The sequence below is a fragment of the Urocitellus parryii genome, chromosome 1 (genome assembly GCF_045843805.1).
Source record: "Urocitellus parryii isolate mUroPar1 chromosome 1, mUroPar1.hap1, whole genome shotgun sequence".
Taxonomy (NCBI): domain Eukaryota; kingdom Metazoa; phylum Chordata; class Mammalia; order Rodentia; family Sciuridae; genus Urocitellus; species Urocitellus parryii.
In genome coordinates this window covers 216089955-216102250 of record NC_135531.1, presented here as the reverse complement: position 1 = coordinate 216102250, position 12296 = coordinate 216089955, and the positions used below count along the sequence as shown (strand labels likewise).

General features: G+C 33.7%; 1 protein-coding gene across 2 annotated transcripts in view; it reads left to right on the top strand.

Annotated features, from left to right (window-relative positions):
* Positions 1–12296, top strand: part of Ifih1 (interferon induced with helicase C domain 1) — a 56937-nt gene that overhangs the window by 18437 nt on the left and 26204 nt on the right. For both annotated transcript variants that reach the window (XM_026393097.2, XM_026393096.2), the window contains exon 5: positions 9265–9369. In XM_026393097.2, coding sequence (XP_026248882.2) covers positions 9265–9369 — 105 coding nt within the window. The remainder of the gene's footprint in view (positions 1–9264; positions 9370–12296) is intronic.

Sequence of the window (12296 nt, the reverse complement as noted above, 5' to 3'; positions counted from 1 at the left end):
ACCTCTCGTGTGCCAGGCTCCTTCTTCAGTACTGTACAGACAGTGGGGAATATAAGAGAAATGGTTTTAGCTCCCATGGAGCTTCCCACTCTGGGGGTGTCAGCCCAAAGTAGTCACCTTATAGCTACAATGACAGTATATCCTATGAAAGAAAAATACAGAACATTAAAGTGTCTAAGTCTAAGGGCATATACAAGTACAGTCAGCTGGACAGGGGCTGAGGACCCAATCCAATTCACAACAGTCTTCTGGTCTGTAGGGTCTTTTGATGTGCAGACGTCTATGTGCATTGGTGAGCAGGTTAGTCCAACCCATTCTGTCCCTTGGCAGAATAATAACAAAGGGTAACTACAAAAATGTGGTGCCTTGGCCCTGGGCCTTTGCTTTAGACACTGCTGCTGATATATGTCATGGATCTTTCCAAGTATATGTTCATTTTCTTGATCTTAAAAACTAAGAATTCCTGGCATAAGTAACTTGTAAAATTCTTTCACTTGAACTTTTGCTATAAAATTTAATATAGAATGATTTTTCTTACATAAGCATTCTTAGAATTAACAATCAGAATAAATGTAAAAGTGTTCCACAGTTACTTATATGCATTTGTGTAATTTTTGTATGTATCTTCTTGATGTTGATAATGTATAATCTTTATTTTGAATTTCAATATATCAGTTAATATTTCAAATAGTTACCAAAGTAGCATTGAAAGAAATTTGTTACTTAAGTTGCATACATTCTGCAGATATGAGTATTTTTATGTGCAGAAAGAAAAAATATGTGAGAAATTATTTCTGATTTTAAAGTAAAACTTTTCTAATTATTATTTCTGAACCAGTTTGTATGCCATTTTTTTCAGTGCATAGAATCTTGGTGCACCCAAGTATTGTTAATTATTTATAGTTTTAATGCAAAGATTTTTCATATGTTGTTTTCTGCCCCTTTTACTCCTTAACATACCTATCCAGAACCATTAGTAACAGTGACTTACTATGAAACCAATTTTAATCATGCCACCTTCATGTAAAGGGTAATCTATTAAAATTCTACAGGGGGGTGATTAAGGAGAGAGATTTTTATCCTGTCTTCATTAAGTAGGGACTGGCATTTCTTCCTCCTTCCTCCTTATTCACTATTGACAATCAGCTGCTTCCCATTAAAAAGGTGGTTAGTAATTAAAATGCACCAAAAAGTTTTTAATTCACCATTTTCCAAATTAATACAATAAATTCCTAAACAACATTTGAACATTCCTTACACATTAATACTATTTTAATGCTGAAAATGATCATTCTGCTTTCTGAAGCCATTTTATAACAAAATTATATAAAATGTTCATGTCTCTCCAGGCCATACTTCCCTGAAAAACATATCACTGTATGTTTTCCATATTTCTATATTCTAGTTTTTCAGCAAAAATGTCATATAATTATTTTTAATTCACCACTATTGTTGCTTTGTTACAAGTGAGTAGTTATTTTACCTGCACACTTTTGTTATATCATTTTAGAAATTAATTCTTTTGTATAAAAAATAAAACTAAAGTAAGTAATATTTAAAACTAAGTAAAATTTATGTTACATAAAATTGAAGTAAAAAATCCCGGAAATTTCTTTTATTATTCTGTTGCATCTCCTGTTGTGAATCAGAAATGCAAATACCTCACGATGACCAGAAGAGGGCGCGTTGACACTTATAAAGAGGGATTTTACTGTTCCAAAGTGGAAGATTACAACTGCAGTGTGCTGTGTGTGAATACACAGTGCGCATGACTGGGATTGCATGTGTATATTTTGATTTATATATTCTTTCACGTGAAGATTTTAAAATTCCACCCCAGCTAATGAGCTTACCAACCTGCTTGTTTTCAGACTTTAATACCTTCTTTTTCATATTCCCCCATATGTTCAACTCCTTAGGTTTATCCGGTGACATTATGCTTTGGAATATATTGTGGATATATTTTGCATAGATCATGTTCTGTAGGAGGGGTTTAAAAATTGACCTTTATAAAACAGCCTCCTTCTCCCTGGCCCAATCTGTCACAGCACTTTTTGTTGTTGTTGTTGTTTTGTTTTGCCTTTTTATAGACTGAAGTCCAATCTTAGATTTGTTCTATACTAATTTCTGTAAAAGTGCCACAAATTTTATCCTTGCACTAGAGGACCAGAATAACATTCTATAGCACTAACCTGTAGAAATCCAGAGAATTTTTAGTATCCCTAGAAATAAATATCGTAGCATTTGAGACCTAAGTGGAAAAGATAATTGCTATAGTCATATACAATAATATTGTCTCAGAATCATACATACTGTTTCAGGATTGGTTCAAATTAAGATAGCTCTGCTTACTTGCTAAATTTTCTTATCATTAACTATTGAGAAAACAGTACTAGTGAGGCAATTCAAACGCACGTAATATTTTGAGCTGAAAGAAAGGGAGATACTACTGCTGCTGGTATTGGTGTTTGTTAATAGATTGCATAGGTTTGTATTTTATTTGAAAACTATCTTGAGTTACATAGGTCAGTTACATGTCTTATAATTTCATAATAGTTCTAAAAAGGGTTAGTGTTCATATCTAGAGGATGAGGATATAGGTATTTTATCAGAAAGAAACCTCCCTCGTATTTAGTTGATTCAGACTGGATTTATTTTTGCGACATACCTTTATGGCTGCAAAGTTGTTTTTATTTATTTGTTTATTTATTTTAAAAAAATTTAGTTGTAGTGGGACACAATACCTTTATTTTATTTATTTATTTTTCTATGGTGCTGAGGATCGAACCCAGCACCTTACATGTGCTAGGCGAGCACTCTACCACTGAGCCACAACTCAAAAAGTCCCTGCTTTTTATTTTTTAAATAGAGTTTTACCAAAAGTGATAATTTTAACTTTAATTTGATTATTAACCCTTGCTGTCTGTATTTGGGGATGTGAATGAGGATAGAGCCAAAGTAGTAGAAAGAAAGAAGTGAGTTCGTCAAATTGTATTATTGAGGAACTAAACCTTGAGCCTTTCTGCTCATTCTGGTTCAAGAAAACAAGTCACATGACCCCCCCCAAAGAGAAAGAGTAATCAATCTGTAAAGACATGCATGTCAAAGGTTGAAGAGGGCCAAGACAACTTGTGAAAGAAGGAAGGCTAATCCAAGAGAGCTTACCAGAGGAGGAACATGAGACATTTCATCCGAGCCGTGATGGTCCAATGCTGGATTTGTGAACAATTGTGTCAGGCCACATTTTGGCTTGCATGAACATCATGAGTAGACATGTAGGTATTAAAAAAAAAAAACTCAAAAGTGTTCAGAAGAACAGTGTAATGAGAGGGGGGTATTTGTGAAGGAGGGTGGCAAGAGACAAGCCCTCTAAGATCAATGAATGAATGGGTCTCTCCCAAGGTAATTTTTATAATTGTTTTTCCTAAGGTAAAAATATATAGTTAAAAATTAATTACTTGTTGTTTTGGTATTTATGAAATGCCAGCACAGTACATTTGCCATTGTCCTTAATTAGAAGAATGGATTTAGTGACAACTCTACTCAGGGCATCACACTGACACCCTGAATCTGGCTATGGTGGAAATATTCACACTGTGGATATTGGCAAACACTATTAAATTGTGGAGTTTTTCTCTTGCAAGGAACCAATTGTTGAACATTCCCTGGACACCCTTAAAAATATCTCTCTTGGTACTTTCTTTGGCATCAGCTTAGGTCTGCTAAACTCCTATCTTTTCTGGAAGAGCACCTGAAAGTTAAAGAGGTTTCCAATTTCTTTTCTTTGATCTTGCCATCCCTAAACCTTGTTCTAGCCCATTCGTACTTCCATGTTATTCAGATTATCAGTCATGATTGACTCTAAGACTTTCTGCCTCCTTTACTGATTGGCAGGGAATGAAGGAGTCATTCTTGAGGGTGTGGCTGTCCTTCCAACTTTATATTTGAATAGCTATCTTTCTGCATTAGCCCATGTCCAAAGGCTAAGAGGCATAGATGTTAGTATTTAAGCCAAAATCATTACATGCAATTCAAATTTAATTCTGGTTGAAATATTTAAGCAGTAGAAATTCTATAAACAGGAGCAGAGGAGCTCCATGGATAGCCATGTGCGACTGTGGCTCTAAGAGAGATTTTTCTCTTTGGGGAACTCATTTCCTAGAAGCTTGGATCCAGGAGAGAATATGCAAGGTGGGTGGAGGTGGCTTCTCTCCATTCTGCGGGAACACATGTTCCCTGGCACAGAGAGAAAAATCTGACAGACCAAAAAGTGTGTGTGTGTGTGTGTGTGTGTGTGTGTGTAGATCCATATACATAGAGCTGAAAATAAAAGTGATCTATTTCCTCTCAAAAAAAAGATTAAGTTGTTTCAAAAGAAAAAGGAGATATATATTATTAGTAGTATGAAAGTAAACACATTTAAGAAGTCCATGCAGTCTGATGTTCCATGCTGAGAGGATGATGAAACTGGAGGGAAGGTGGGGTGGCTAGATGTGACACTGAGAAGCATCATGAGGTCAGAACAAGACTCAACACAGAATTACCGTGAAAAGTGAAGCGAGATAACTCAAATGCCTTGAAAGCACCAATTCTCAGGAGAAGAATGCTGTTGGTGTTCTTCCTCAGTGTCCACAGGGGCCCTTGCCCCTCACATCATTTCTTTCTGGAAGGCAAAATCACCTTTTAGGAAAGAGAACCTGCAAGAAAGGAGAGAGAGAGGGTATAGAGTAAACAAGTATCTAGGCTAAACATAGAAGGAACACTACCTGGAAGGAATAGAAGTAAGAAACAATTTGTATTTTGCCTGGTGAACCTTAGCTCTTGGAATAAAAACCGTATTGTCTGTCTACTACTTGTTATAATAGCACATTCCAGCAGAGGGCAGACTTTACATTAAAATAAATCTGAACAGGCTTTCAAGAGGGTTTTTTTGTTTGTTTGTTTGAAATTTTAACTTCAATATTTTTTATTTCTAAATGATTTTTAAATATTTTAAAGCATTTAAGGTCTAGGGTATGTTAAATATAAAATTTCTTGGATTCAATGTAATATTCCTGCCATATTAGCAAAATATTCAAGATGGGAATCCAAAACGAGGCAGTAGTTTTCCATGACTTATGGACTGGTCTTAGATATTTCCTGTCACTGTGAGCAAAACTGTTCTTTTCTGTGTTGCTTACAAAATTATTACAGAAAACCCTATCTCTTACTCGAACAGGCATGGCTTTCTTTCATTCCAGTCGAGTTTGATATAAATTACTATTGTTTTCTAGTCTATTTCATAGTTAACTTTGCTATTTTCCCTAGAGGAAATGACACCTATATAAAAGTTAATTAAACCTTTTACACAATGTAACTCCAGTAGTCAGCACTCCTTTAAGCAGCAATTTCACAACAATTTAAGCCTTATTTCTCCTGTGACTGTTTTCCTTGATTGAATAAAATCATTTTTACAATAAATAAGAAAGTAAAAACTATTTCTTAAAACTGGTTATGTTCAGATATGAAGACCAATCCACTGGACTCCAAAGCGCATGATCAGTGTATGGCAACATCCTGCCTCTTATTAACTTTATTTTATATGATCTAATTTAAAATCATGTGCTTATGACTCTTATTAGGACTTAACTTCAGAATGACATGCTCTGAAATGTACAAAGAACAACACAAAATGATTCTAAAATAAGTCACTTGTAGAAATTTTTGGTACATAAATTCAATATGTTGGTTGCATCTTTCTTTGAGCACTTTTTTGGATCTCATTCTGTGTGTGTGTGTGTGTATGTGTGTGTGTGTGTGTTTGTAAGAGAGGGAGAGATGAGAGAGAGAGAGAGAGAGAGAGAGAGAGAGAGAGAGAGAGAGAGAGAGAGAGAGATGATTTTTTAAGTGAATGCAGGAGGAAAACTCCTGGGTATGATCTTTTCACTGTTAAAGAGAAGTATTTTCTTTTATTATTACATTTCTTTCCTTTAGTACTTCTGTTTCTAAGAAAGCAATATATATATATATATATATATATATATATATATATATATATATATATATATACACACACACACACACACATAAGAATTTGCTGCCTAGGAAACTAAATTATTTTTGTGTGGAGAAGCTGAAGATTTATATATCCTTAAAATGACAAAGAAATGGAACTCTTTCATTTTTAATAATCTCTAACAGAATTATTACAATTGATTTTGTGCAATAGGATGGAAGTGTTCCTTTGTGTGCAAAATGAGTGTGGTTACTTAAATGAACAGTTAATGGGAGTTCAATGAATTAGAAGTACTAGTAAAGTACAATCATTTTTCTAACTTCTTTTGTTTTTTTTTCTTAGAAAGATAAGCTCTATTTTAAGTTTGGTGCAAAACTTGACATTCCAATGAAAATGTCTATTGCTTTTTTTAAAAAAAGTAATTTTGATTTCTCTTAACACTATGGATGTGGGATTGCTTACTTGTTTACAAAGCACCACACAATCTTCAGCCACTGGAACACTAGACTTGAATTTAGAAAATGGGGACTCTGCCCCATAATTGTGTGATCTGGATAAATTAACTTCTCTGAGTCTTGGTTTCTCATCTACGAAAGCGAACAAATTAATGGATATCTACCACAAGCAATGTTGAGAACTTAAGACACAATTTACATCTGTGAAAGCTATGAGCTCAGTGTCTTCCTGACACATTGCAGATTTGATTGTGAGATCAAAATTATTCAGATAATGAACTTAATTAATAACATCTTAGTTTTAGTAGCAACTTTCTCTATAAATTGTTTGTGCACAATACATAATAACTCCCCCCAAATTTACGCATGCTAAAATGAAGCTTGACTCTACGTGTACAAAGGGCAGGTTTAAGGTTGTGATTTAACTACTAAATGTTTAGGAAATGAAGATCAAATACATTTTCATTTCTATTATGCCTACTGGAAAACAATGTTAGAATTTAGATTATATCTGTTAGTATTTTCCAGTAATTTTGTTATTCTCTTCAGTTCTCAATCCTACCTATATTTAAAACAACAAGTGTAAAGCACATCAAAATTCACTTTTTTTTGCGTCAAAATCTTGGCCTATATTTCTAGATCTAGAATTATCCTTGCAATGACATTTTCCCCATCTCATTTTACACCTTGCCTTTTCCTTACAAATCATATTCTCTTTTCATCAGTACATCTGCCCAAAATGCTCTTCGACTTGACAGTTCTATCCCACACTCGCCTCTGAGCTTCTAACAAGACATACCTCTGGGAATTGCAAAGTGCCATATTTAAAATCTCTCAGTGAGATATACAGGTTTTCCCGTGTGATCATAAGGGATTCCTCAAATCTGAGTTTTAGAGCTAATCTACGACAACTGATAAGCACAGTATTTTCACATTAGTATATTTATGTTGTGCTAATATACTTAAACAGTATGGATGTCCATTGAGAATTTTTCTACAACTTTCTTATCAGCTTTCTTTTAACTTTTAAGAAAGATGTCTTACATATTTGATTGGTATTGGCTGAAATTCCATTACATCTCCCAAGATAAATAGACTTAACTCAATTGGAGGGGTGATGTCTTAGATGTCACTAACAAACACCCAATGGAATACTGGCTTGAAATAAACAGGAAGAAATTACAGATACAACAATATAGACAAAACTTACATCTTATGCTAAATTAAAAAAGCAAGACATAAAGGTTGCATATTGCATGAATCCATTTATGTGACATTCTGAAAAGGGCAAAACTGTAGGGACAGAAATCAGATCAGTGGTAACCAGGGGACAGTGGAGGACATTGACTCTACAGAGGCTTGAGGTAAATTTTGGGTGGTAATAGAAATATCTTATAGAACTCTATACATTTATCAAATTCGTCAAACCATACAACTAAAAAGAGTAATTTTGCAGTGTAGAAGATACACCTCATCTGACTTGAAAAAATGAACTAGTTCAAAAGAAAGAGTGTACTTAAAGTTTTTAGTATCATCTCTTTTGGAGAAGTTCTTTTGATAACATGTTATGTGTCTGTTTATCATCAATTTCTATTTCCAGCTTTAAATATATGATAGATGAGAGTGGTTTTACACAGCTAAAGGCTACCTTACTGTAACTTCTTAGTGCATTGAGGGAGGTGTAAGAGGAGATGATAATTACCTAAGACGTATAAATGTTTTGAAATATTATTAAATATAAGAACACTATTAAATGAATGCCTGCCAGTAATAGACCACCACTTGATATATTTTTTTCATTTTCTAATCACCAACTAACAACAATTAATCTACTGTGCCAAAAACTTGTTGTACCCAATACTACTTAATGGTTATCAAATCCTATGAGGTATATGCTATTAGCCCCATTTTAAATAACAAAAACTTAGGATCAAAGCAATATCAATAGCAAATTTCACAAGTCCTTCTGATTCCAAAGCCTACATTAGTAACCACTGCACTGATTTTTACCAGGTTGGTGGTAATTTTGATCCTTAAGAATGATATTGCATAAGTTTTGTGAATTGAACTGTACTGAAGAAATTCTTCCCTTGAAGAAATTAAGGTTTTCAAAAGAATTGATACTACTGAAACCAGAAAATCGGATTAAATGGAGGGTGTGCACTTGCTGTTCATGTTTGACCATAACTCTTTGATAGAGGCTTAACTTAATTATAGTTAAGAAAACATTTATTTCCAGCCCCACATAAGCTCATGGTACCACTGTAAAACCAGGTTTCAGGGATTTTTCTTTTTGAACGAATTTGTTTTAGATTTTAAATTATTATATTGTAAATCCATGTTTATCACTGAAATGTTTTCATAACTGATCAGTAGATCCATGCATTTTATTAATTTTATATATTTTACTAGTTCTCTACCATTGTATATGAAAATAGTTTCAATGCTTTTTATATAGTATTTTTATTTGAAACCTAGTATCAAGCTTGGATATTCTTTTTGGGGGGCAAAATCTACATGGTGAGCAATGACCAAAGTCATAAGCCCTTAAGAATTTGCTTCAGTTCTTACATTGGATCACAGCGCTTTAAGTAGGTAATATGTATTTGAGTCACTACCCAGCAGCTGCTCATCCATAGTGGATTTTTCCTAATGTAGCCTGCCAGAATCTCTTACCTTTTATTCATAATTGTCTGGGTGTGCCTTCCCCACTTTCATTGAACTGTATGTACTGTGTGCTGTAGAGGTGTGCAGTTAAAATACGTTTATTCTCAGAAATATTTTAAAAATATTTTAAAATGTTTTCCTTTGCAGAATCAGACACAAGTTTGGCAGAAGGAAGTGTCAGCTGCTTAGATGAAAGCCTTGGACATAACAGCAACATGGGCAGTGATTCAGGCACCATGGGAAGTGATTCAGGTACTGCCTAACTGTTGTGTAAACCTTAAAAAGTGTGAAATAAGACGCCATATAGTGGAATGCATGGGGGCTGTTCATACCCTCCCTAATGTATTTATGCAATTAAAGCAATTCTTCTCTCCAGTGAGTCGTTTTGGAACTTTGCCACTGGCTCTCTTTAAAAGTACAACTTACAAAAGTCTTAGAACCAAACTCATTTTGATCCAATACTTGTCTTTTTGGTCTGGTACACGCCACATTTCATGGAATCGTGTCATCTGTTTTATTTTTGAGATCTGTGTCGATTCATTTGACTACACCTAAATTCTGTATGCAGCTTGATATTTATTCTCAAATGTTACTTTTTATTAAAATAGATTTTAAATAAGACATTAATACTATCAATAAGAGGAATGTAACTTTAGATAATGATATGTAAAGATAGATAATCATTTAGCAAATGATAAATAGCATCTCTTAAAACAAAGAACTAGAACTGAAGCATATAGTTAAAAGAGTTCCAATTTGTGCACAGAGCTCTCGAATAGGAATAGAGCTTACAAAATACTTTGGTCACTAAATGCTAACTTGGCTAGGTAGTTCCCAAGTTGCTTTTCCTACTGATTGTGTATCACACCAGCAATAAATGAAAGTGCCTGTTCCCAATCCCCCCACCTTCATCAAAACTCACTCCTACCAAATTTCCTAAATTCTCAGTTTAGTAGATTCACATTTTTTTTTTTGTCTCTTCTCTGGATGTGTATTCCATTACTACTACTGAGCTAATATATTGATATTTTTTAAGTATGGTGATGGATTATTAAATGTCTATTATATACCTTTCTATATTGGTATATATGAATAATTCATAATTAAAATGAACAAATTACAAAGGGAAAGTACTATGCAATTTGGCCAGCTAAGAAGCAGTGGAAAACTAAGAAGCAAATTAGTTTATCCTTCATTAATGATTTTTCTACTTAAAAAATGTGCAATTTATATTATCCTGCATTGTCAGAATCTTAGAAATACAGATGTATAATAGGCTCAGAAGAGAAATAACTGCATATAAAAACATGATCATCTGCCCTAATAGCTTTCTAAGTTAAATGGTACCACCACGACTATTTCTGTATCCTTTTCTCACAATCATACTCCTGAATTCCTGAGAATAAGTTATTTTTAAGAAAACAATTCACCAAATGTCAGTCAAAACGTTAATTGTAAGTTGAAAGGATTGATTCATTTTGTATTTACTTTCATCAGTGTCATTAAGTACTTGTCAGGGGCTTACTTCTATGGATTGTGTTTGTTTTTCATTATTTGTTCTGAAATTGGTAAATTTAATAATTATCATTTCTATTATATGTGATTGGTGCTACTAGAATGCAAAATATACTCTAGCTAATATTTAATACATTAATGGGTTGTTTTAAGCTTCTGGACCTCATCCTAATTTTTATTTGTCTAGGTAAGGGTTTTTCAACAATATTCATTCCTTCAACAAATATTTAAAGCATATCCTCTGTGTGCAGGGCATTTTGCCTATTTAGAGCTGTTAGCAAATGTATTTGCTGATTTTTAGTCCTCAATGTGGCATGAAAGACGTGATAAATCTGAACGCAACCTACTTTTGAAAAGCAAATACGTTTTCAAAGGCAAATACATTTTCAAAGACAAACACATTTCCAAGAGACACCCTTGAAGTTCTAGATGGGTCAGTGTTTAGAAACAGAATTACTTTGCATAGTGGGCAGTAAAATTCTGAAATGATAAAATTGTGAATTTCCTTACCTTCTGGTGCATGCTATAGCTGAAATAGAAACAAATTCTATTGAATTGATTCAATTTTATTGAATTTTATGAAAGGTTTTGGTAAACTGGTGAACCATTAAACACATATTGAGTTACTGAAAAGTATTACAGTGTTTAAGATCATATTTTAACCTTTAAGGTCGACAGCAAAAAGATCTTATTCTACATGTCCTTCATTCTCACTCAAAGGTTATATAATGGACTACAAGGATCACAGGTGTGAACCAACACAATTACATTACGTTCTTTGAGGAAGTCTTATGCCATAGCAAAGCATAATTGCTGGTAACTGTTAAGAGTTTAAAGATTCTAATTATATTATAAAAGGGTTTTCCCCCCATTTCCCATTTTCAGAAAGATAAACTGTTTCTCAAAAAGTAGCAATGTTTTTGTCAATATAAACTGGCCTGATATTTAGAAAGTGTTTCCTTACTATTTCGAGGTAATGCCTATTAATATTTGTCCAACTGGAATGGTGTATTTTTCTGTGTTACATGCTATAGGTAAAGGAATACTTTGTGGATTTCGAACACATGCAGTGACAGACCTTTTCTCTCCAAGAATAACTCAGCTGTCAAAATCAATGTGAGAATGAAATTTGCCACATGGTGTAGTTCCAATAGAATATTATTATTTAAACCCAATTTGATTTCATTTTTTTGACCATTTATACAGTATAATATAATCTTAAGGTCTTTAGTCATTCTTTGTTTGAGAGGGAGGGCACAGTATAATTAAAAGACTGTGAATATTTTAAATGATATTTTTATTATTGGATGTAATTATTCTTTTCAGAGAGATCCAAAAATAAACAAACAAACAAAAATGCAATCATTTCTTTTATAAAGGAAATTGGCTCCTGACTCATTGATACCAGCCCAGTTTTCTCCTTCTGGTGACAGAGAAGAGGGAACCCTTTTTTCATTGCTTGTGTGGATAAATTCTTCCATCTCTATGTCAGAGGATGTGATAAGTCAAGAAATCAGGCTGAATATTTAGCACTCACCCAGCTCTTTTTGGTTGAATGCAATTTTCACATTGAATCCAACTAACCCCCCCCCTCTCTCTCTCTCTCTCTCTCTCTCTCTTCTCTCTCTCTCCCTCTCTCCTTATCTACTCTGAGCTTTTCTTGT